This window comes from Pantherophis guttatus, chromosome 3 (genome assembly GCF_059756535.1).
Source record: "Pantherophis guttatus breed Tessera chromosome 3, ASM5975653v1, whole genome shotgun sequence".
NCBI lineage: Eukaryota > Metazoa > Chordata > Lepidosauria > Squamata > Colubridae > Pantherophis > Pantherophis guttatus.
In genome coordinates this window covers 204,874,235-204,898,467 of record NC_142065.1, presented here as the reverse complement: position 1 = coordinate 204,898,467, position 24,233 = coordinate 204,874,235, and the positions used below count along the sequence as shown (strand labels likewise).

The 24,233-nt window shown below is 43.5% G+C and overlaps 1 protein-coding gene across 1 annotated transcript in view; it reads right to left on the bottom strand.

Annotated features, from left to right (window-relative positions):
* The window catches only part of TG (thyroglobulin), a 162,662-nt gene that overhangs the window by 137,853 nt on the left and 576 nt on the right, over positions 1–24,233 (bottom strand). Inside the window, exons 2-11 of the mRNA XM_087890908.1 lie at positions 23,804–23,910; positions 19,459–19,602; positions 18,754–18,939; positions 15,269–16,315; positions 12,981–13,565; positions 10,149–10,385; positions 7,750–7,887; positions 6,314–6,391; positions 4,934–5,046; positions 1,826–1,937 (exon numbers count right to left, since the gene is read on the bottom strand). Coding sequence (XP_087747034.1) covers positions 1,826–1,937; positions 4,934–5,046; positions 6,314–6,391; positions 7,750–7,887; positions 10,149–10,385; positions 12,981–13,565; positions 15,269–16,315; positions 18,754–18,939; positions 19,459–19,602; positions 23,804–23,910 — 2,747 coding nt within the window. The remainder of the gene's footprint in view (positions 1–1,825; positions 1,938–4,933; positions 5,047–6,313; positions 6,392–7,749; positions 7,888–10,148; positions 10,386–12,980; positions 13,566–15,268; positions 16,316–18,753; positions 18,940–19,458; positions 19,603–23,803; positions 23,911–24,233) is intronic.

The following is a 24,233-nucleotide window of genomic DNA, read 5'->3' as shown; positions in this document are numbered from 1 at the left end:
TGTAACTTTGAATGGTCACTAAACAAACTGGTTGTCAGTCAAGGACTGCCTGTATTAGGGCTGATTGCACAGTCTGCCAGATGTTTAGACTGAATTTGACATTTTTATCCATCTATAAGTCCTTCCCAAGAAACTGGGAAAGGCAGATGTTGTTATCTGATGGTATAAAAGCATCATCATGAGTTGAAGGCTGTTCCAAGTAAAACTACCTTTTGCAATTGACTGATGGTGAGTGGTCGGTGGTGCTCTCTGAGCCTGCTAGTTTTCTTGCAGATGTTTCATTATCCAACTAGGTAGCATCATCAGTGCTATCAGTCTAGCCCTGATGGTGTTATCTAATTTGAGTAATGAAATGTCTGCAAGAAAACAAGCAAGCTCCGAGAGGACCAAGGACCCCTCAATCCTCCTCTCTTCCTCCATTCTATAAACCCTACTCCCTTCTAGCACTGATGATGTGACCTAGTCTGGGTAATGAAACATTTGCAAGAAAACAAGCAAGCTCAGGGAGCACCAAGGACCTCTCATGTCAACCCTGAACTACAAATGTTCTCCTTTATTAGTGACTGATGGTGTGTTTGTCAGTGCTGAAGGCGTTGCTCTAGATCCGTGATGGCGAACTTATGGCACGCATGCCACAAGTGGCACATAGCACCCTCTTTCTAGGCATGCGAGGTGTCACCCCAGTTCAGCTCCGCCGCGCATGCACGCGCACCTCCTGCCAACCAGCAAGAGGCGTGCCTCCTCCCTAGACCAGGTGTCTCGATAGGAAAACACTTAATCTCTCCCCTGGCTCAAGCTGATGAAGGGAGGAGAACTTGTGGCTCAGAGGTTAATACAACTGCCTAACATGCAGGCAGCCCAAGTTCGAATCCGAGTAAGGGTATGGCTAGCTGATGAGAGCTAAATGGCTTGAAATAGATCTATACTAGTCTCCCTTTATTTCTTTATCAGGGAAATATAAATTTGGTATAAAATGGTTTGTTGTGAATGCGACTGCTTGAGGGCTCCTGGATTGGAGCTGAAAGGCAAAAGGGATGCAGTACGCTCCCTCCCACATGCCGGGGTAGACCAGGTGTCTCGATAGAAAAACACCTAATATATATGTGTGTGTTTGTGTGTTTGTGTGTGTGTGTGTATGTATGTATGTGTATATTAAGTGTTTTCCTATCAAAAAATATATACACTACTATATATATATACACACACACGACTATAACATATAAAGGTAAAGGTAAAGGTTCCCCTCACACATATGTGTTAGTCGTTCCTGACTCTAGGGAGCGGTGCTCATCTCTGTTTCAAAGCCAAGGAGCCAGCGGTGTCCGAAGACGTCTCTGTGGTCATGTGGCCGGCATGACTAAATGCCAGAGGTGCACGGAATGCTATTACCTTCCCACCAAAGGTGGTCCCTATTTTTCTACTTGCATTTTTTACATGCTTTTGAACTGCTAGATTGGCAGAAACTGGGACAAGTAAAGGGAGCTCACCCCATTACGCAGCACTAGGGATTCGAACCACTAAAGTGCCGACCTTTCGATTGACAAGCTCAGCGTCTTAGCCACTGAGCCACCCCATCCCTCTAAGTATAATATATACATAGGTTTAAAACTTAGGAACATTCAAATGTAATTTTTAATCATATTTTCCTAATGCTGATTACTTGGTATCCAGAAAATGGCATTTTCCTCTCACTAACATTATTGCTGCCATGAGAACACCCTGTCCTTGTCACCAAATAATCTCCTTCACTTTAGGATTAGCTAAAGGAGAACTTCTGCAGATTCCCTAAAGAGAATCAAATTAGAAAGCAATAGGAGACACTTACAAAGAATCTCGTCGTTAGAATCGATTTCGCTCTTTTGCATTATTTCTCCCGATATCGAGTTGACACACCAGGCCTGTGAATCCGATTTCTGAAAATTCACATACTCTCCATTCTAAAATAGAATGGAGATGAGAGAGGCATATAAGATAGATAGATAGATAGATAGATAGATAGATAGATAGATAGATAGATAGATAGATAGATAGATAGATAGATAGAAAATAGATAGATGGATGATAGATAGAAAATAGATAGATAGATAGATAATCAACTGCCCCCAGAGATAAGGAGAATCCAAGACCTTCGTGCCTTCCGCCGTTCCCTTAAAACTTTCCTTTTTCAACAAGCCGGGCTGGCCTAACAAATCCTTTTAAATGATTTTAAATGATTTTAAATTTGTTTGTCTTTTTAAATTGTGGGCCAAATTGAGATATTTTCTTTTAATCTGTTCTTAATCTATGTATTATGTATTTATGTGTTTTTACTTGGCTGTACACTGCCCTGAGTCCCTAGGGAGAAGGGCGGTATATAAATCTGAAGTAAAATAAAATAAAATAAAAAAAATAATGGTTATGTCCACAAGTTCTGTACAAGATTGTTGTTTTTAAAGGACCAGAATTCTAACAAAATTTAAAGGCTGGCTAATTCACACACAACACCTTTCATATTTTCTGCTATTTGATCTCATTATTATACTACTCATTCTAAAATGAGTAGCATAATAATGAGCAGCTGAGTGTGGTTGATCCCAAAGAAGGTAAAACAGCATTCAGTGTGATGACCATTTGTGAAGTAGGTCGGGAAGCCGAACAAAAAACCCATCTTCGAAGAGGGCCGTAGCAAAGTACACCTGTGTTGATGACAATAAATAGCACAATTGTGTCCGTGTAATCACCAAGAGTTGAATTCAGAGGAATCTTCATTTACATACTGCTTAACTGAGACATGGACAGTCTACAGATGGTGATCTACAGATGTTTGGCTCTTGAGCATTCCATTTGTACCTCAAGATCATTTCGTTGACATTTTGGATTCTTTTTCAAAGTCTGGGGAAATTTTAAGATGGGAATGGTTTCCCTATGGGAAGCTTCCTGCTCCCATTCCCACTTTTAAAAACCATCAAAAATCACCACCGCCAACAACAAACAAAGATTCCAGGTTTGCGTGGAGAGGTTGGGAATGAGAGCTATTGGTCCTGAGATTCTCATTACCCTTCCTATCCTTAAAACTCCCCGAAAGGCTAGTGAAAATAAATCCGTGTTGCCCTTTCCAAAATCACCAGAAGGCGATCTGTTGGTCCTGACCTGAATATGTCAGGAGACTGGCCTGGAGTCCTAACTCCTCACAACAGGGGTGAAATCTAAAATTGTTTGCTACCGGTTCTGTGGGCATGGCTTAATTAGTGGGCGGGGCTTGGTGGTAAGGTGACTGGGAGGGCGTGGCTTGTTGGTCAGGTGGGCGTGACCAAGTCAATGTCACTTCTTTGCCCTTTTTTAACCTACAAAACACAACACAACACTACTGGCTCACCCACAATGTAAAAGCAGCTGTGCCAGACCCAAAATGGCCCCTGCAACAAGCAGGAACCTCACACAGCCACAAAAAGCCCAAAAAAACAACTTTCACACTTTACACACACACAACACAACACAACACAACTGGCTCGCCCACAATATAAAAGCAGCTGTGCTAGACCCAAAATGGCCCCTGCAACAAGCAGGAACCTCACACAGCCACAAAAAGCCCAAAAAACCAACTTTCACACTTTACACACACACAATTCCACATACAGCTTTGTGAGATTTCTGTAGTTAGAGTGAAACACTACAGAAACACACTAAATCTCAGAAAGCTGCACAAATATTATTTTATTTTAATTTATTTTTATATAAAAGCAGCTAAATTTAAAACTTCCTAAACTTTAAATGGCTAGGTCTAAAAAAAGAACAACTAAAAAAAAACCCAATTAACTATTTTTTTAAAGCTCCCAAAGGGGGAAAAAACTTACCCAATAGAACAGGGGTCTCTAACCTTGGCAACTTTAAGACTTGTAGACTTCAATTCCCAGAATTTCTCAGCCAGCTTTGCTTTGCTGGCTGAGGAATTCTGGGAATTGAAGTCCACAACTCCCTGCCTGCTTGATTGCAGGCAGGGAGATTCAGTTGCTTGCTGATGCAATGGATTGCAGGGATCACAGCAAGGCATTGCGACCAGCAGCTAAGGTAAGCAGCTGAGGGGGGGGGAGGGAGGGATTTTTGCTACCGATTAGCAGGCAACTGAGCTGGGATCGTCAGAGCTTGGCTGGTCAGAGCCATTTAAAAGGAAAAAAAGGCTCTGATGATCACGCGGCTCAGCTGGGCATGGGGGGCGGGGGCAGGGATTTTTGCTACCGGTTCTCTGAACTGCCCGCCGCCATCGCTACCTACTCGCCCGAGCTGGTCTGAACCGGGAGCATTTCACCCCTGCCTCACAACCTCCCACCCTTGACTTGATAGATCTAAGAAAAGCTCTCAAAGATATCTAAAACCCTAAAAGTCCCTCTAGGCATTATGGAATGCATCAATCATCCTGCTTTCTGTAGATTTAGGAACTACAGAATCTAGCATGTCCTCATGCTAACCAAGTTAATTGGACGGAGAGGGAGACGGAGTCATGGAATTAGCCACATTTCACCCTGAATGGAAAGTTTACCCCTCTGTAGTCATGTTCAACTCTAGGAGGCTGTGCTCATCTCCATTTCCTACTTGAGGGAGCCTGAGGGGGGGAGGGGGAGGGATTCATGGTCATGGTTCAGCATGACTACACCTTGAGGGCACACAGAATGCTGTTACCTTTCCACAAAGTAATACCTATTTATCTACTCGCATTTGCGTGCTTTCAAACTGCTAGATGGGCAAGAGCTGCAGTAAGGGACCGGAGCTCACTCCATCATGCAGTACTCGATCTCGATCTGCCAGCCTTCTGGTCGATAAGCCCATCATCTTAACCGCTAGGCTACCATGGCCCCTTTCTCCCCCAGAAAAAAAAATACAAATATCCCAACCTTCAAAAAGGAAAAGTGTAATAATGTGATAATCAAAATACATTTTTCAGCTTTATACAACTTGCCTCCAGACAGGAAGGAGTAAACAGAGCTGCTGAAGTTGCGTTCTGTGTCAGTCCATTCATTTTCCAACTGGCAATCTGGCCATTCACTTGGGAACGTTGACATGATGTCTGACCTGCATTCAGATAATTTTTTTTCCAGAGTAATATGTATTCCAGCTAGCAAACAAGTCTTCAGACCTACTTATTTCTTCACCCCAATTAATTAAAGACAGTTGCAGAAACTGAGGAAACCAGATTTTTGAAGCCACCAAGTGTTCACTCCAGCCAAAAACATTAGTAGTTAAGACACAGCTGAAGAAATCCATTCCCAAAAGGGAAAACAGGAATAAAATACAAAAGGAATAAACAAGGGATTTAGAAATGCCATGGAAGCTATATTTTTCCAATCTATCACGAATTAATTGCGAAAGTCGTATATATTGTTTTAAAAGATGAAAGTTGTTACTAAGCTCAGCCAAGAAAGAATATTAATAGCCACGATCCAAATATAATAAATCACCAAACTGCAATCAGTTCTATTCATAATGCTAAAAATCTGTTGTGATTTAGACTTCTTGTATTTTCACTCATCTTTACTCTTAAAGAATCCATGTTAGAGATGTTGTATGGGATTATTTAAACAAATAGGGTATTTTTCAATATTACTCCTTTCTGTAAGGACCATATCATTCCAACTGACTGAAGCAACATGCTATCTCCACTTCAAGCAAAGCTGACTTTCGGTACCCTAAAACGATTACTATAATATTTTTATTAAAGAGTTGGACATCTCACCCTGCATTGACACTCCTACAATTTTATAAAGTTATGCTATTCTCCTGCCTATCTGTACTGCTTGTTAAGGGACAACAGCCCAGGGGTGAAATAAAGAATAAAAATAAATAATAAATAAATGCTCCCGGTTCGGACCGGATCGCCCGATCTGGCAGCGATCACAGCGGGTGGTTTGGAGAACCGATAGCAAAAATCCCTGCCCACCCCCCATGTCCAGCTGAGCCGCGCGATCATCAGAGGCTTTTTTTTTTACTTTTAAAGCATTTTAAAAGGTTTTTAAAAGGCTCTGACAATCCCAGCTGAGTTGCCTGATTGTCAGAGGCTTTTTTTTCTTTTAAAAGCAAAAAAAATTGCTTTTAAAGGAAAACAAAAGCCTCTGACGATCAGGCAACTCAGCTGGGATCGTCAGAGCCTTTTAAAAGCATTTTTTTTTCAGCCGAAGAGGTTGTAGAAAATATGCTTTTAAAAGTTTTTTAAAAAAAAGTTGGCCACGCCCACCCAGTCACATTACCTACCCACCCCCACCAAGCCACGCCCACAGAACCGGTAGTAACAAATTTTACATTTCACCCCTGCAACAGCCCAACTTTAAAGAATAAGACTTACACTGGGGCAGTTGTGTTGAACGTGTCACCAAGGAATTTGAAACATAACGTCCCACCTCGTCGACACACCAGCAGTGACCTGAGGCAAAGAAGAAAAATATGCGTTTTGGAACCACTTCGCAAAGAGATGTTCCTTGCAATGAATGCATAGAATTAGACAATAGTTCAGTAAAGAAGAAATCATTGTATTGAACAGGGGTGTCTAACTCGATTTCATTGAGGACCGCATCAGGGTTATGTTTGACCTCGGGGTGGGGGCATGGCCAGCTCACCGTCATTCATTTCAGGAGCTCTTGTGGTGGTCCAAATGCACTGTTAGCAAAAACGGAGCTCGGTTGAGCTCCATTTTCACTGGCAGAGGACTGCAGGAGGCCCTCACAGCTGAAAACGGAGCTGTAGGAGGCCTACCTGAGCTCTGTTTTGGCTGGCAGAGGCACTGCAGGCTGGTCCTTTGCTGTTTCCAAGGTGGCCCTGTGGGCCAGATCTAAGCACCCCGTGGCCCACAGGCCTTGAGTTTGACACCCCTGGAATTGAACATGCCCTGGCAATTTAGTTTGTCTGAACTGGCCACCACAGGACAAAAATCAGAGCAGACATAAATCTCTCTTGATCATTTCATCAAAGAAAGCAAATCCTGTGAAGACCACGTGGCTTTCCCAACTCTTGAAAGACTCACATTTCATGGTTATAGTGGTACTTTCCACCTCTTCAATTGGAAGAATGATCCAAGGATATATTTTATAAAGTCTGTGTGCTTGTGATGAAGTTTATTCACGGTTTTGCAAATTTGAGAGCTAAAATTTGGTGTGATGGATAAAAATGCTGAACTAGAAACTGGGAGATTGGGACTTCCAGTCTTTCCTTCGGCATGAAAGCTGACTGGGTGAGTTTGGGCCATTTTGGATTGTTTACAATAAAGGCAGAATATAAATATAGTATTTATTATTTATATACAAATGCATGCTAGGAAATAAAATAATGCAAGTAATTAGACTCATTTTTGCTATGTAACCTAGGAAGGAAGGGGAAGGAGAAGAAGTGGAGGAGAAGGAGGAGAAGATGGAGAAAGAGGAAGAAGAGGAACAGGAAAAAAAAGAAGAGGAGGAGGAGGAAAATGAGGAGGAGGAAGAAGGAAAAGAAGAGGAGGAAGAGAAGGAGGAAGAAGGAGGAGGGGAGGAGAAGGTAGAGGAAGATAAGGAGGAGGTAGAAGAAAGAGAAAGAGAGGAAGAGGAGGTGGAGGAAGGAGGAGAAGGAGGAGAGGAAGAGGAAAGAAAAAGAAAAGGAGGAGGAGGAAGAGGAAGAGGAAGGAGAGGAAGAAGAAGGAGAAGCAGAAGCAGAAGCAGGAGAAGGAGATTACTGCATGCAATTGCTAGTATCTACAGCCATGAAAGACCATCAATATTTACTGAGGCAAACTTCTTCCTAGATATTTCTCACCTGTGCTCTCATAGCACTGGACGGGCTCCCAGTTCCCTTGTCCATCACACTGGGGGATGTAAGGCTGAAATGCCAAGCGCCGAACCTCCCCAGCAGAGTCCGGGGATGCCAATAGACTCTTCCGATAAAATTGCAAAGCTACAACAAAGCAAATATGGCTTAAGCGATGAAGGCAACCACAGAGATGTAGAGAATAGAAAACATGGAAATCTTTTGCTACTGATTCGTAAGTATCTATTATGTGGATCATTCAAAAGTAAGACCTGATATAAAATAGATGTAAAGGGGCCCCACTTTCTCTTCTCCCTGCTCATCATTACTAACATCTCCAAGCCTCCTTATCCCTCTATTTCTACAATTTATGCAATCCCTGCTTTACCACTAGACTTCATGTGGTTTTCTCCCTACTTATATCATCTTTTCCCCAAGAAGAAAATATGAAAAAAGTACCATACTTGAATCTCTACTCTGTATTTTTGCTGAAGGGGATTGGGTTGAAAATAAACCTGCTAGCATTTGTTTTTGCTACAGCAGATTAAAACAAATGCCTCCTTAGAACATCTCCACTGTAACGGCTTTCTTTTATCCATTCCTGCTAAGAAATGCTCCTTTAGAGCCGGAATATCCAACCATGCAGTGGTGGAATCCAAATTTTTTTACTACCAGTTCTGTGGGCGTGGCTTGGTGGGTGTGGTGTGGCTTGGTGGGCGTGGCAAGGGAAGGATACTGCAAAATCTCGATTCCCACCCCACTCCAGGGGAAGGATACTGCAAAATCTCCATTCCCTCCCCACTCCAGGGGAAGGATATTGGAAAATCTCCATTCCCACCCCACTCCTGAGGGAAGGATGTTGCAAAAACTCCATTCCCACACCACTCTGGGGCCAGCCAGAGATGGTATTTGCCGGTTCTCCGAACTACTCAAAATTTCCGCTACCAGTTCACCAGAACCTGTCAGAACCTGCTGGATTTCACCCCTGCAACCATGGCAACTTAAAGACTTGTAGACTTCAACTCCCAGAATTCCCCAGCCAGCCATGGATGGAACTCCCAGCTTCTGGAAATTGAAGTCCACGAGTCTTGAAGTTGCCAAGGTTGGACAATCCTGCTTTAGAAGTTCACCTTGGAAGGCTGGACAGCCACACATGGAAATGCCACTGAGCTGATCCTGATTTTTGTTCATTATTTTTTTTTCTTTTGGAATAACGAAAGCTGCAGAATCCAAGGTGACTAAACATTTTCCGTCTAACAAATTTTAATACAAGGCTTAAGCTGTCGTCTGAAAGACGCTACCAGACTCCATCTGATCTGGTCGTTCCATCACTAGATTTTTTTAAGAAGAGTCTAGATCAGGGTGTCAAACTTAAGGCCTGGGGGCCGGATCTGACCTGCAGAGTGCTTAGATCTGGTTTACGGGGCCACCCTGGAAACAATGAAGGACCGGCCCATGGTGCCTCTGCCAGCAAAAATGGAGTTCGGAAGGACCACAGGCGGCCCTCCTGAGCTCCGTTTTTGCCTGCAACGGCCTCCTGCAACCCTCTGCCAGACAAAACCGAGCTCGGGAGGGCTGCACGCGGTTCTCCCATGCTCCATTTTCACTGGCAGAGCGCCCGGACCACCCCCAACACGAGTGACATTGAGCTGGCCACGTCAACCTGGCCATGCCCCCCATGCCCCCCCCCAAGGTTAAACACAACCCTGATGTGGCCCTCAATGAAATTGAGTTTGACACCACTGGCCTAGACGGTCACCTATCTGAAATGGTATAGGTTCTCCTGCTTGAGCAGAGGGCTGGACTAGAAGACCTCCAAGGTCCCTTCAAGCTCATTCAGTCTATTCTATCTCTGGTTACTGGAGATGAGGGTTTTTCAAATTTAGCAGCTCTAAGGTGGGTGGACTTCAACTTCCGGAATTATACTTCATCATTAAGTCTACACCTCTTAGAGTTGTTAAGGTTGAGAAACAATGCCATACACTAACATGGTTCTCCTCCCATAATATCTATTAAGAGAACCAAACAAAGCTGTCCACAGCGCAGTCAAGAAAGTTAAGATGGCGGCCGCAACCGTGTGATCGATACCCAGTTCTCCAATCATGTAGTTGTGATCCCCATCATGACTTTTTGATCCTCTTCCTGTAAAGCAGGTATCTCCAACCTTGGCAACTTTAAGACTTGTGGACTTCAACTCCCAGAATTCCTCAGCCAGCAAGGCTGAGGAATTCTGGGAGTTGAAGTCCACAAGTCTTAAAGTTGCCAAGATTGGAGACCCCTGCTGAAGACTCTCTCGCAAATCCTGCAATGCTAATTCTTCCTTCAGTGATTCAAAGTATACTGGATCATCAATGTTTGACGGTCCTCTAAAAAAAAAAAAAAATCATTTTTTAAAAAAAATAACATACTGGATTGTGCAGCCAACTGGATGGCATAATCGCTCCCTGCCAACAGTATTTCTGCAAAAGTGCTCTCCAGCTGAGAAAAATTACTCCAAAGCTCTCGGCCTCTCAACATGGATACTTGGCTCATTAAAAAGCTTTGTCCGAAAGGAAAATGAGAGCTGTTTGACTCCTGAATAAGTTGTTCCACCTTGTTAACGAATTCCGCAGCTTCTCGCTTTGCAGCTTCACAGGTTCCCAGACCTGCAAGAAGACAAAAAGTTTGCTCAGAGTAGGGTGAATCTGTCTAATGGGGGAGGGGGAGGAGGAGGAGGAAAAGGAGGAGGCGAGACAGGGAAGAGGAAGGAGAAAGAGAAGGAGAAGGCAAGGAAGAAGGGGGAAGGGAGGAGGAGGAGGCAAAAAAGGGCAAAACAGGGAACAGGAAAGAGGAAAAGGAGGAAGAGATGAAACAGGGAAGAGGAAAGGGAGAGGGAGGAGGAAGAGGAGACAGGGAAGAGGAAGGAGGAAGAGAAGGCAAGGGAGAAGGGGAAAGGGAAGACGAAGGAGGAGGGACAGGGAAGACGAAGGAAGAAAAGAAGGAAAAGGCAAGGAAGGAGGGGAAAGGGAAGAGGGAGGGGAGGAGGGGGAGGAGGAGAGACAGGGAAGAGGAAGGAGGAAAAGAAGGCAAGGGAGAAGGTAAAAGGGAAGAGAGAGGAGGAGGAGGAGGGAAAAGGGAAGGGGAAGGGGAAGGATTCAGATAAAAGAAGATGAAGATGATTTTTAGTTTGCCTGAGTTAAGCATATTAATTATGGGACATGATTGGAACATATAGAGACATAATTATTGTCTTCCCATCCAATTCTGATTTCCATTTATTTATTTATTTATTCATTCATTCATTCATTTAGCCTAGTACTGCAGCAAGCAAGGAATAAGAAACAGATTAAAACTCTCACTAATTTCAGTTCAGTTCAGCTTCAGTGTGATTATTTCCTAAAATATTTCATTCTTCTAGGAAAGGTGTGGGTGCTAACTTCCTACAATTTAATTTAAACAGAAATCTTGGTTTAGTTTAAACCTGATTTGTTCATTGGGTTACAATGGCCAGGCTCACACACAGAATGCTAAACCACCATCCATGGACTACAAACTGGGATTAGGCCTATACAAAATTGAAAACTAAAACCAAATGCACCAAGACAAATTCCTTCTGTGTCCAATCACACTTGGCCAATAAAGAATTCTAGTCTATTCTATTCTAAATGAATGTATGGCTTAGAGCAATGTTAATCACGTCATAAATGCTTCATTAGGCTCAGATTTTGCTCAATCCCATCAAGAAGAAGTCAAGCTATTCTCCCAGACACCTGGAGGCAGGGCAAGAAGCAACAGATGGAAACTAATCAAGGAGAGAAGCAACCTAGAACTAAGGGGAAATTTCCTGACATTTAGAACAATTAACCAGTGGAACGGCTTGCCTTCAGAAGTTGTGGGTGCTCCATCGTTGGAGGTTTTTAAGAAAGGTTTGGACAGCCATTTGACTGAAATGGTATAGGGCCATGATGGCGAACCTATGGCACTGGTGCCACAGTGGCACACGGAGCCATATCAGTGGGCACGTCAGCTCCGGCATGCATGTGTGCGCTGACCAGCTGATTTTCGAGCCTTCTGGGCCCACTGGAAGTCAGGAAACATGTTGTTTCCAGCCTCCAGAGGGCCTCTGGGGATGAGGAAGGCCATTTTTACCCTCCCCAGGTTCCTAGAAAGGCTCTGGAGCTTGGGGAGAGCAAAAAACGGCTCTACTGGGCCCACTGTGCCATCCTGTGCCAAAAGCAGGGGGAGCGCAGGGGAGGCCCGCATGCGTGGGGGGACGGGGCGCATAGAATTATGGGTGTGGGCACACATGCACATGACCCCCCCCCCCTGCGCTCTCCCCGCTTTTGGCACGTGATGGCAAAAAGGTTAGCCATCACTGGTATAGGGCCTCCTGCTTGGTGGAGGCCCTATTCCCGTGATGGCGAACCTATGGCACGTGTGCCACAGGTGGCACGCAGAGCCATATTAGTGGGCATACCAGCTCAGCTCTGGGGCATATGCGCACGCCGGCCAGCTGATTTTCAGGCCTTCTGGGCCCACCAGAAGTAGGGGAACAGGCTGTTCTCTGGAGGGCCTGGGGGCGGGGTGGGGAAGGCCTGTTTTTCTTTCTTACCTGGCTCCAGATCCTCTTTGTGTATCTGGGAAGGGCGAAAACAGCCTTTCCCACTCCCTTGGAGGCCCTACGGAGGCTGAAAGGGCCCATTTCCCGACTCCCGGTGGGACAGGAAGTGACTTTTTTCCTGTCCCCAGCCTCCAGAGACTCCTAGAGAGGCTCCTAGAGACTCCTAGAGAGGTTCTGGAGGCTGGGGACAGCAAAAAATGTCACTTCCTGTCCCACCGAGAGTAGGGAAATGGGCCCTTTCAGCCTCCGTAGGGCCTCCAAGGGAGTAGGAAAGGCTGTTTTCGCCCTTCCCAGATACACAGAGAGGATCTGAAACCAGGTAAGAAAGAAAAATGGGCCTACCAGGCCATCATGTGCCAGGAGCGGGGGGGGTGCGCACGCATGCACGTGGGCACATGCATGTGCGACCTTCCCCCGCCACCCCCCTCCTGGCATGCGATGGCAAAAAGGTTAGTCATCACTGCCCTATTCTTTCTATGATTCCATCAAGCCCCAAGAAATTCCAGAATGGTATAGGATCTCCTGCCATGGGCAGGGGGTTGATTAGGAGACCTCCATGGACCCTTTCAATTCAACCCTATTATTCTACGTTCTAATCTTTTATCACAGGAAGATCTGGTGAGTGGCCCAAGTTACTTACAAGTTGGAACTTGATTTACGCTGGCTTGGCTTCCTTGCATGCGTCCCTTTTCATCCACACACCAACAGTTGCGAAGATCGAAATGTCCCAAGGGGATACTAAAATCACTGTAGGATCCTGGATAATGATTAAGGAGACCTTGAAGAAGCTGCCAAAAGATGAATGGATCCAGTAAAACATTCTCAGAGGACTGCATTGTATTGCCCTCCAGCAGCTCTCGAGGAACAGCTTCAAAAGATGAGTATTTGGAGAATTCTGGGAAAATATTCTGGTGGCCCGCTGCATAGAGAATGTTGATGAAATCTTCAAAGCTTTGCTGAGATCTTGCCTTGTAGTCTAGGAGTACGTTAGCCAACTCAGCGATAGTAAGCACATTCTTATTATTGTTCTGAGTATTCCATCTTTGGTACCACTCAAAAGCTTGTTCAGGTGGGCCATTGCACTGGATTGGCCTCCATTGACCATCCAGACCGCACTGAGGTACATAAACACTGGACAATTGAGTCAGAGCGGTGGGATTCAAAAGAAACTGCTTAGCAGTTCTTAGAAAAGCTTGACCAGCTGCAAGATGGCAGTCACTTGGACCTAAGGAAGAATCAACTTGATCAATATGAAGTCAGTAGAACAGGTGCTTTAAGATTTTCACGCTACCACAAGAATAACTGAAATGGTTTAAAGCATTTTAATTCATCAAAATCAGGTCCATTACAGTCACAGACCAGAGACCAGGACAAATAAAAACACTCAATGAATATCCAGTTTAAAATCCTAGAATAAAATAATAAATAATGGATAAAATCTATATTAAAATCACAATTTGGCATCCAGTCAGTCAGTTACACACGGCCTACAGTAGTGGCCAAAATTGTGGAAACCTTTTGGGAAAAGTATATTTTTGAGGTTTGATGGCTAATAATTGAGGGTTTTAATTGGTTTTAATTGGGTTTTAATAATTTTTTTTAGATTTTGGTCTTTATTTTATATTGTGGCTTGTGTTTTATTGTTGTGAGCCGCCCTGAGTCCATTGTGAGATAGGGCGGCATATAAGCCGAAATAAATAAATAAATAAATAAATAAATAAATAAATAAATAAATAAATAAATAAATAAATAAATAAATAAATAAATAAATAAATAAATAAATAAATAAATAAAGCCAGTGTTTTTTGGAGTTTCAAGATAATCCTATTCCACTGTTGGAATGGCCTGGGAATAGCCCAGACCTTAAACCCAATTGAAAATCTATGGAGCCGACTAAAGAAACTTGTTAGTCAGAAGCGACCCAGCAATAAAACCCAGTTAATAGAAGCAATCATTCAATCTTGGTTTCACATGATAACAGCTGCAGAACTAAAAGACTTGGTTCACTCCATGGGAAGACGTTGTAAGGCCGTCATTCATGCTAAAGGTTACCCATCTAAGTATTAACTGACATGGTGATCATTTTTGTATATCTCATTTTTTCTATGGTGATCATTTTTGCATATCTCGTATTTTCTATGTGTTTCACTTTTCTTTCTTTATACTGTAACTGCTATTCTAATAGCAAATCCTTCATAAAAGCTATTGCATTACATTCTTGATTAAATTAACTTTCCATTGATATATAATTTTATGGTACTACTACTACAAAAAAGGGGTGTTATTAGCTAATTATAGACAATACACTTTTCCCAAAAGGTTTCCACAATTTTGGCCAATACTGTAATTATACTATAATAGCAATCCATGAACCGTGAGGCCTGTAGTCATTAAATACTAAAATGCAAAACAAAATAGTCATGCAAAAGACTTTGGTACAATAGTTGGGTAAAATAGCTAGGGTGGATTAATCACATGTTTCCAACAATTCCGCAGTGCTGCTGTACGGAATCTAGCTGCCTGTGCTGTAATCACAGTCTCTTTATCTTTAAAAGAGGGCTGCAAAAATATCTACAGACTTCTCATATCCTGAACATAAATTGTTTCAACTTCTACCCTCAAAATGATATTATAGGGCATCGCACACCAGAACAACTAGACACAAGAACAGTTTTTTCTCCCATGCCATCACTCTGTTAAACAACTAATTCACACAACGCTTTCAAACTATTTACTAAGACCGTACTACCATTATTCTTTTCATCCTTCCTATTACCTATCTCCTTTTCTACTTATGACTACAGTATAACTTGTTGCTTGTATCTTTATGATTTATTTTGTTTTATTTAGCTTCCTGGTATAATTTCTCTTGATTGCTTAAATCAACATAAAATAAAATAATAATGCATGTGAACATGTGAGACTTACATTGTATGGGGTCTCCAGAATTGATACTTATTCCTGGAACAGGTATGCCTTCTGAATTGACACAGAAACAGTTTTTTCCATGGCACTGGACTGGGAGGAATTTTCCTTCTTTGGTGCATGAAGGAACAAACATCTGAGATCCTGCAGGCTGGTCTCTTAATAAGAGTTGCAAACTGGCCCTTTGCTTTTCACACGTTGTAGGGCATCGTGGGTTTGTCCCTCGTACTCTGGATCCGGGGATTTCTTTCCCCCTTAAATCTATGCACCAACACTCCCCTCTCTTACACTGGATCTCCTTGTACTTCCCATCTTCTGTACAGTCTGGCACGAAAACATCATTGTCCTCTTCCATGCAGTCTCTTGCTTTCAACAGAATCTTCACTACATTTCCTAAATCTTTGGTGACACTCTCTGGGACAGAAATCACATGTTGCAGAAAAGCAAAAAACTCTGGGGCTTCAAGAAGGGAAGCAAGGAATTTGATGGCATTCTGATTGTCCTCTAAGTTGACCGTACGACCAAAGCTGTCAACAAGAGATTGGCTCAGATTAAACTTCTCCTGGGAGCTTCCCTGCAAAAGTTGACCAGCCAGTTCACTGAATCCACTTCTCATCCCAACCTGCTGGAAATACTTGTCCAAATTAAATTTGCTGTTTGGACCAAGAGCTCCTGTAAAGTTAAACTGGATCAGATTCTTCAAGAACATCCCACCAAAAAGGTTTTCTTGGAATCGCTTGGGGTTGTTGGTGAACCGTAGAGCGACCTGAGCAAGTTCTCGTGAAGGAAACATCCCACCAACCGCTTCGCCGAGGAGAGTTTCAAATGTGAAGAGCTGAGCGGCGCTGTTTTCCCCTGAGAGGGAAGACAGATCCGTGGAACCCACAACAAAGTCTCTGAATAAAAAGGGACAAAATCTTGAGGAGCGAGCTATCTTCCGTGGCTCTTGAGTAGCAGAAAACAAATTGTTATGACTGAAATGTCCAACGGGACCATAGAAAAGCCTGGACAGAGATACAAGTCTCTCAGAGACACAGGTGGGCTCCTTGTCTAGACAAAGGAAAAGATAACAGGAGGTTAATTATTATGAAGAACGCAATAAGAGGCCAAACACCAGGCACATACTATCATCTGTGGTGAACATGTGTGAAAACAAATAATTATTGGATAAAAATACATACATGGTTAGAAAAAATGTTAAAACTGTGTTTAGATTATGCCAAAAAATATTTCTGTTAGACATAGTACCAGAAAAATATAATAAGGGGAATTTGTACTTAATATATTGTATGTATGTTATTTTAATTTTCAGCTGTTCACCGCCCTGAGTCCCTTCGGGGAGAAGGGCGGCATATAAATTCAATAAATAATAATAATAATAATAATAATAATAATAATAATAATGATGATGATGATGATGATGATGCATGTTTTGATGGCAAGACAAATACAAGAATTGTATTTGCACAGTATTGGGAAAATGAGGAAACACCGAGAGAAGACGATGTAACTAAAAAAAATATTAGATTGCGCAGAAATGGATGGATTGACATTAAAGGTAAAAGAGAAGGAAGATACAGAATATTTTCAAATATGGGATTTGTTTTATAAATGGTTGGATAATAGAAGTAGAAATTAGGAGAGGGGAAAACATTATTATAAAAGTAATTGAGCTAGACAATGCACTGTTCACAAGGCACTTATGTATTTTAATTGAAAAATGTATAAATAAACTATATATAAAAAAGAAAACAATCAAAATTAAAGGAAGGTTTCGAAGGATCAAATAAAACATTACTGAGAAGAAAGTACATGGATTTTGGGGAGAAAAAAAAAAGAACGCAAGAAGAGACCTGAGACTGGTTCATGCCAAGGGTTCATCGAGACCGACATTGGTGCCACATAGTGTCCAAGAAGATTCCTCCAAAAAGTTCACTAGCATGAATGTCAGGCACAAAAAATCAGGACCATACAGTATGTTAAATACCAGCATAGAAGATTTATTTCAGCCTATATACAAGAACCTAGTCAACTAAGGCCCAATGTTAAATTGGCACCAGATAAGGGCCAATAGAATCCAAGGGAGGGCGGGGTTGGACTTAGACCATTTGTGGGACTGTAATGACTCTAGGCTGATGACTCGTTTAACTTAGCCCCCGCTCTATCTGCTCTTCTTGTACAATGAAACTTCTTTCAGTTGATGCTGCCCAACACCTGATATTTAAAGTAAATTACATGATAGCAATGTTCTAATATCTCAGGGGCTGCCACAAAGAAAAGGGAGTCAAGCTATTCTCCAAAGCACCTGAGGGCAGGACAAGAAGCAATGGGTGGAAACTAATCAAGGAGAGAAGCAACCTAGAACTAAGGAGAAACTTCCTGACAGTTAGAACAATTAATCGGTGGAACATCTTGCCTCCAGAAGTTGTAAATGCTCCAACACTGGAAGTTTTTAAGAAGATGTTGGATAACCATTTGTCTGAAGTGATGTAGGGTTTCCTGCCTAAGCAGGGGGTTGGACTAGAGGACCTCCAAGGTCCCTTCCAACTCTGTTATTCTATTCTATTCTATTCTATTCTATTCTATTCTATTCTATTCTATTCTATTCTATTCTATTCTATTCTATTCTTGATCAAGGAGCTAATGAGCCATTAAGATTAGCTTCCATTGATAACCTATCCTCCTTGAATATATTTTGTTTTCTTCAAAAACCATCTAAACTGGAGGAGCTCACCCAAAGATGGCTCAAAATTCCATAAATTAAATCTGCCTATTATTACATAGAACAGCTTTCCTTTCTTGGAATTTTGTTTCAATACTTTCATCAACCTAATGAGAAAAAGAGGGGGGGGGGGTTAAACCTTTACCTCCCTATATTTTAAAAACATAAGAATAATGTCAAGGTTCCAAGTAACACCCCCAATGAAAGAAAACTCCGAGGCTTGAGTTTCCTCAAAGTTCCATTTTATTAGAGATGTCATATCAGCACATCTGGGAAAACCCTAATCTGAAAGCTTCCAGGTTTTCCCCACCCAAAGGAAAGTCCAAATCCCTGCCTAGCACCCACAGGCCCATCACACGGGCCAATCAAAACACCATCCCAACTGGAGACACCTCTCAGTTCCAATTGTCCAGGTGCAGGGCAAGATGTCCTTGACTCTCTGAGAAAGGAATGTTATTTTGCCTATATATCACCCTGGCTCCGTACAAACCCCCCTCCCAGTTTCCCACAGTAATAAATGTGGCAGGCCTGAAGGTCCAATGAAAAAAATGGCTTCCAGGCCTGACAAATAATTCTGCTGGATCAGGCCAAGGTCTAGCATTTGTTTATCATTGTGATCGGTTAGATATTTCTGAGGAATTCATAAACGAGAAATTCACCGCTATTCCATTGCAACTGATGTTTGGCCGATTTTTGTCTACAGTCTTGAGATAACATTAAACTAGGAATGAAAATCCTTGATGAGCATGTTTCTGGCTTTACCTACCACAGATTGGTTGCTGTCCTCTCCTTCTTGTTCCAGAGATCTCCCGTCCTCTGCTGTCGACACACCAACATTCTCCATTCAGTTGACATTGTGTTGGCTTGTGGGCTCCATTGTTGTCACACAATGGTTTATAATCCTCCTCAAAACGAGTGGCGGCGAAATACTCTATTTCACACTTGGAGGGGCCTTCAAAAGAAAAGAACCACAAAGTATAACACAACCAGTTTTCATTCACATCAGAGGTGGGTTTCAGCAGGTTTTGACCAGTTCTGGAGAACTGGTAGCGGAAATTTTGGGTAGTTCGGAGAACCGGTAAATACCACCTCTGACTGGCCCCGTCCCCATCTATTCTCTGCCTCCCGAGTCCCAGCTGATCAGGAGGAAATGGGGATTTTGCAGTATCCTTCCCCCAGGAATGGGGAGGGCATGGAGATTTTACAGTATCCTTCCCCTGCCATGCCCACCAAGCCATACCATGCCCACCAAGCCACACCCACAAAACTGGTAGTAAAAATTCTGACTGGCTCCACCCCCATCTATTCTCTGCCTCCCGAGTCCCAGCTGATCAGGAGGAAATGGGGATTTTGCAGTAACCTTCCCCCAGAAGTGGGGAGGGAATGGAGATTTTACAGTATCCTTCCCCTGCCACGCCCACCAGAGCCACAGATCGTCTCTGTCGTGCTCAGTCGGAACCTTGACACGTACATCTGAATCTGCCAGTTGTTGCCAGTTGTACTCCCAGGAAACGTCTCTGTAGGATTCTATACATGCTACTTTCAGCAAAGGTGGGAACCGGTTCCAGCGATGCAAAAACTGTGTCGTACACATTTTCAAGCAACATTTCCAGACCTGGGAAAGAAAAGAACATTTTAGAAGAGCACCATCAACAGAAGCTTCCCCTTCTGCTACTCAAACCTCTTCTTTAAAAGATTTGTTTAGGATAAATGAAATGGGTCCTTGGACAGCGAAGGTGTTGTGGCTCCGTTACCTGAGCCTGTGTCATCGGCAGGAGAGGACTCCGAGAGTGAAGGAGAGGAGTTGGCAAGGCCACCCTCTCCAGGACCCTCCTCTCTGGTAATGCCTTTGGTGTCCGCCGAAGGTCAAGAGATAGGGCTGGGGCCAAGCACGTCCACGCAGCCACAGGTGGACAGTAATGAGGGCGCGCAACAGAAGAAGAGGCGTGCCAGAGATTAAGCTGAGTCACTGGACTACACCCCACAGGGTATAAAAGGGGGTGAGGTGGCCATTCAGACTCTGTGACGGACAAAACTAAGTACTATCGAGTCACATTGCATCTTTGGAAACAGCATTATCTGCCTTGGATTTAATTACGAACTGGACAATTCTTGAACTGTGTGTATCTTGTTTATGAGTAAAGTTCTTGGCAAGCAGCTACTGGGTTGCTGCCAAGCCTCTTATCGGAAGAATTGGTTGTCTGCCAGTTTATTTAACCCCCGGCTGTCTGTTTGTGTGCGTGTGTGAGACGGGGACAGAACAGAAGGTGACCAATCAGCAAGTACTGGAGGGCATAACAGCAGGTAGGACACTAGAAAGCAAAAATCACAGAACTGCATCTCATTTACTTTGGCTATATCAGGCGGGGTGGGTGGGTGGGGAAAGCAATTACCATATTTTTCGGAGTATAAAACGCACTTTACCCCCCCCCCCCAAGAGGGTGAAAATTTGGGTGCGCGTTATACACCGAGTGTAGCCCTGCCCACCCACCGACCCCCCGGGCAATGGGGCGCGCGGAGGCTGCAATAGGCTATGACAATCCCTGCAGCCTGAAACAGGTGATCTTTGGGACACCAATCCAACCGACAATCAGCTGCTTGTACTAATCAGGCTGTGCTGAAGCTGAAGTTGAAACGGGTTGTCTCCACCCCAGACCACCCCAACGATGCCCTTGATGTGATGTCTCACTGCCTGGAGGCCGTGCGGGTCTGGATGAGGAGGAACAGGCTCAGACTCAACCCTTCCAAGACTGAGTGGCTGTGGCTTCCGGCGTCCCGATATAGTCAGCAGGTGCCATCGCTGACTATTGGGGGTGAATCTTTGCCCCCCACAGAGAGGGCTCGCAATCTGGGTGTCCTCCTGGATGCACGGCTGTATTTAGAAGAGCATATGACGGCCGTGGCCAGGGGGACCTTTTATCAGGTTTGCCTGATTCGCCAGTTGCAGCCCTTTCTGGACCGGGACGCCTTGCGCACACCCCCTTGTCACCTCCCGGCTGGACTATTGTAATGCTCTCTACATGGGGATTCCCTTGAAGAGCACTCGGAGGCTCCAACTGGTCCAGAATGCGGTCGCGCGGGTGGTTATGGGCGCAACTCATTGTGCCCACATGACACCCCTCCTGCGTGAGCTGCACTGGCTCCCAGTGGTCTTCCGGGTGTGATTCAAGATGTGGGTCATCACCTTTAAAGCGCTCCATGGCATAGGACCCGGGTACCTTCAAGACTGACTTCTGCCACCAATAGCCTCCACCGGCCAGTCTGCTCCCACAGAGAGGGTCTCCTCAGGGTGCCATCTGCCAAGTTATGTCGGCTGGCGACACCCAGGGGGAGGGCCTTCTCTGTGGGAGCCCCAGCCCTGTGGAATGAACTGCCCCCGGAAGTGCATAAGATCTCCGACCTCCGGGTATTTCGCTGTGCACTCAAGACCCTGCTGTTCCACCAGGCCGGGCTATCAACATAATAATTTTAAATTGGGTGTTTTAAATTTCTGGGGTTTTAAATTGAGCCGAATTATTTAATAATTTTAAATTATTTTAATTGATGTTTGTCTTGTGCTTTTAATAGGCTGTAAACCGCCCTGAGTCCTTCGGGAGAAGGGCGGTATAGAAATAAAATTATTCTTATTCTTATTCTTTGCTGCAAGGAGGCAAATTGCTGGGAGGCAGAGGCAGATTTTTTTTTCTTGTTTTCCTCCCCCAAAAAGGTAGGTGCGTCTTATAGTCCGGAGCGTCTTATACTCCAAAAAATACGGTATGTTGGGAAGATTCCATTTTAAATCCTCACAGGCTTAAAAGATCAACTGGATAGAAGATCTAAACTTTTAAAAAATTAAATGTGACCGTGCTTATATTAAATGCATTTATACAAATTATGTCTTCTGACAGCAAAGGGGATTAACAAGCAAATACTAGAAGAGATCACACCAGTTATGTCACTGGAAGGAAAAAGTCACAAAGCAGGGCCTCATTTATTTTGGCCATGTCGTGCAGAGGAATTCTATGGAGAAAGCAATTATGCTGGGAAGAGTTAGTGGTAAAAGGAAATCGAGCCACCAAAAACATAGTGGCTGGACACCATCAAAGCTGACACAGTCCAGAGCATAGAACAACTCAAAGAATTAGTGCGAAGTTGTCTATGGAGATTCTCAGTCATCCAGTTCATGGTTGTGCCAGAGGTGCTTTTTCAAGAGGCAACTGGACTTCCTTGGTTTTTCTTGGAAGTTGTTTCGCTTCAGCTCTGCTGAAGAAGCTTCTTGGGTGAAAAGTGAAACGTCTTCAAAGAAAAGCCAGAAAGTCCAGGGGCCTCTTGAAAAAGCACCCTTGGGATAGTGCAAGGTTGGAAGATTTGGAGACATCTTGTCCATAGAATTACCGGCTCAAGGTTGACTCAGCCTTCCATCTTTCCGAGGTCGATAAAATGGGGACCAAGGTTGTTGGAGGCAACAGGCTGACTCTGTAAACCACTCAGAGAGTGCTGTAAAACACTATGAAGTGGCATATAAGTCTAAATGCTATTGCTATTAATGTATTGGCTCACAAAAATGCTTTCCTTGGATACACAAGAAAGATACGTATCGGAATGGAGAAGATGGATTGATTATATTCAAAATAAGTATCAGACAAGAAAATATCAAATAGCTTATGAATGAATGTTAAGTATTAGAAGTATTATGTTATCTATAGTGGAGTTAAGGTTTCAGGGTGGGTGTTAGTAGTCTGAGGATAAGTAGTTTAATCTAGTTTATGATTGTTAAATGAAATACCTTGTATTTTGCTCTGGGAAGTCTGGGGGGGAGGGTGGGATGAGGAGAGGGAAAGAGTGGGGGGAATATGGGGGGGGGAGAAAATTCTTTTTTTTTTCTGTAAAACTTTTCAATAAAAAAAATGCTTTCCTTGGCACAATCAACACCTAGAATTCTGTCCTGACCTAGGCTTCCTGAGAAAGCATAAATCACAATTTTAGTCCCAAAAAAACTCTTTTATTGAGACGGCTGTGAATTATGGTCATTCACAGCCCGTAATGATTCACAAACAGTCTGTGAAGATTCTGACAGATGTCTGCTTGAGATGACACAGACTTTCAATAATGTTGATAGGCACCCACCGTTATCTCCCTTGAAACACTGCCAGAGACCTAATTGTCTATTAGTTTTGCAAGGCTAAACGGAGCACAGAGTCAAACGGACTTCTCAGAGCTTGAATTGACTATATGAACTAATTGCTTCCTGCAAAGGCTCACATCCGTTTGCTCCTCTTTTATGTCTTATGTCCAAGCCTTACTTTTTTTTTTCTTAATTGTTCTTGCCTTCTGGCAGTTCTGCTCATGCGCGCACTGGAACAGGCTCACACTGTTCTTCTGCCTCACTGATGTCAGATTCCGGAGGCTCGGGAGGCAGCACATAACTACCAGATTGCCCTGGCCCCCTCTCTGCCTCCGATGCAGAGCCCTCGTCCAAGCCTTCCCCAGACTCCAGGACTGGCCCATGTTCCTCCCCAACCTCCTCACTGTCCGACTCTGCTGCCAGCTCTGCAGGCTGCTGGTGGACCACAACAAATTCAATGACATCAAGATGGAGCTCAACCCAAATGGGTTGTCTATCCTCAAGTCCAATTTCCTACTGATGGAAAGCACCTCCATTTTGTTCAGATTTAAGTTTCGCTTGTCCTGTTTCATCCCATCTTGGAAGAGGGTCATGGCTTGGATGGTCTTGGATCTCTTCTTGTTCCAAGACAGATTTACCTTTTGCTAGGCAAAAGGGGTTCACCTGCTAAGTTGTCACTTTTAGGAGACTCCTGCAGGACAGGTAGACTCACCTGTATCTTCTAGTTCTCTCCCAAGGCTGTCAGCACAGTAACAGTATCCGTTGATTTCAGGGAACAAACTTCTGAAGGAACTAAACGTTAAGAATGCTTTGGGGAACCTGAAAGAGAAATCCAGCTGTTAGAAAATTCAATATAGATTTGAGATGTTCCATGATGTAGCAAGGAACATTATGACCACTCCTTTGATATATGATTAGCATATTATTGTTTATATTCTCATGAACACCCCAGAGAATGATCCTTTCAAGAAACAGCTTTTCATGCTTCAGAAAGTAACCTGTAACTGTAGGTTCTTTGTTTTACTCATAGATTGTCTTCAACTTATTTTTTGAGGGATTGGGAAGTGGAAGGGGTCATAATATGGGCCTTAGATCATTATCCTTTCCTATTAAATATGGGGAAAATATCAGCTTTGAATCAG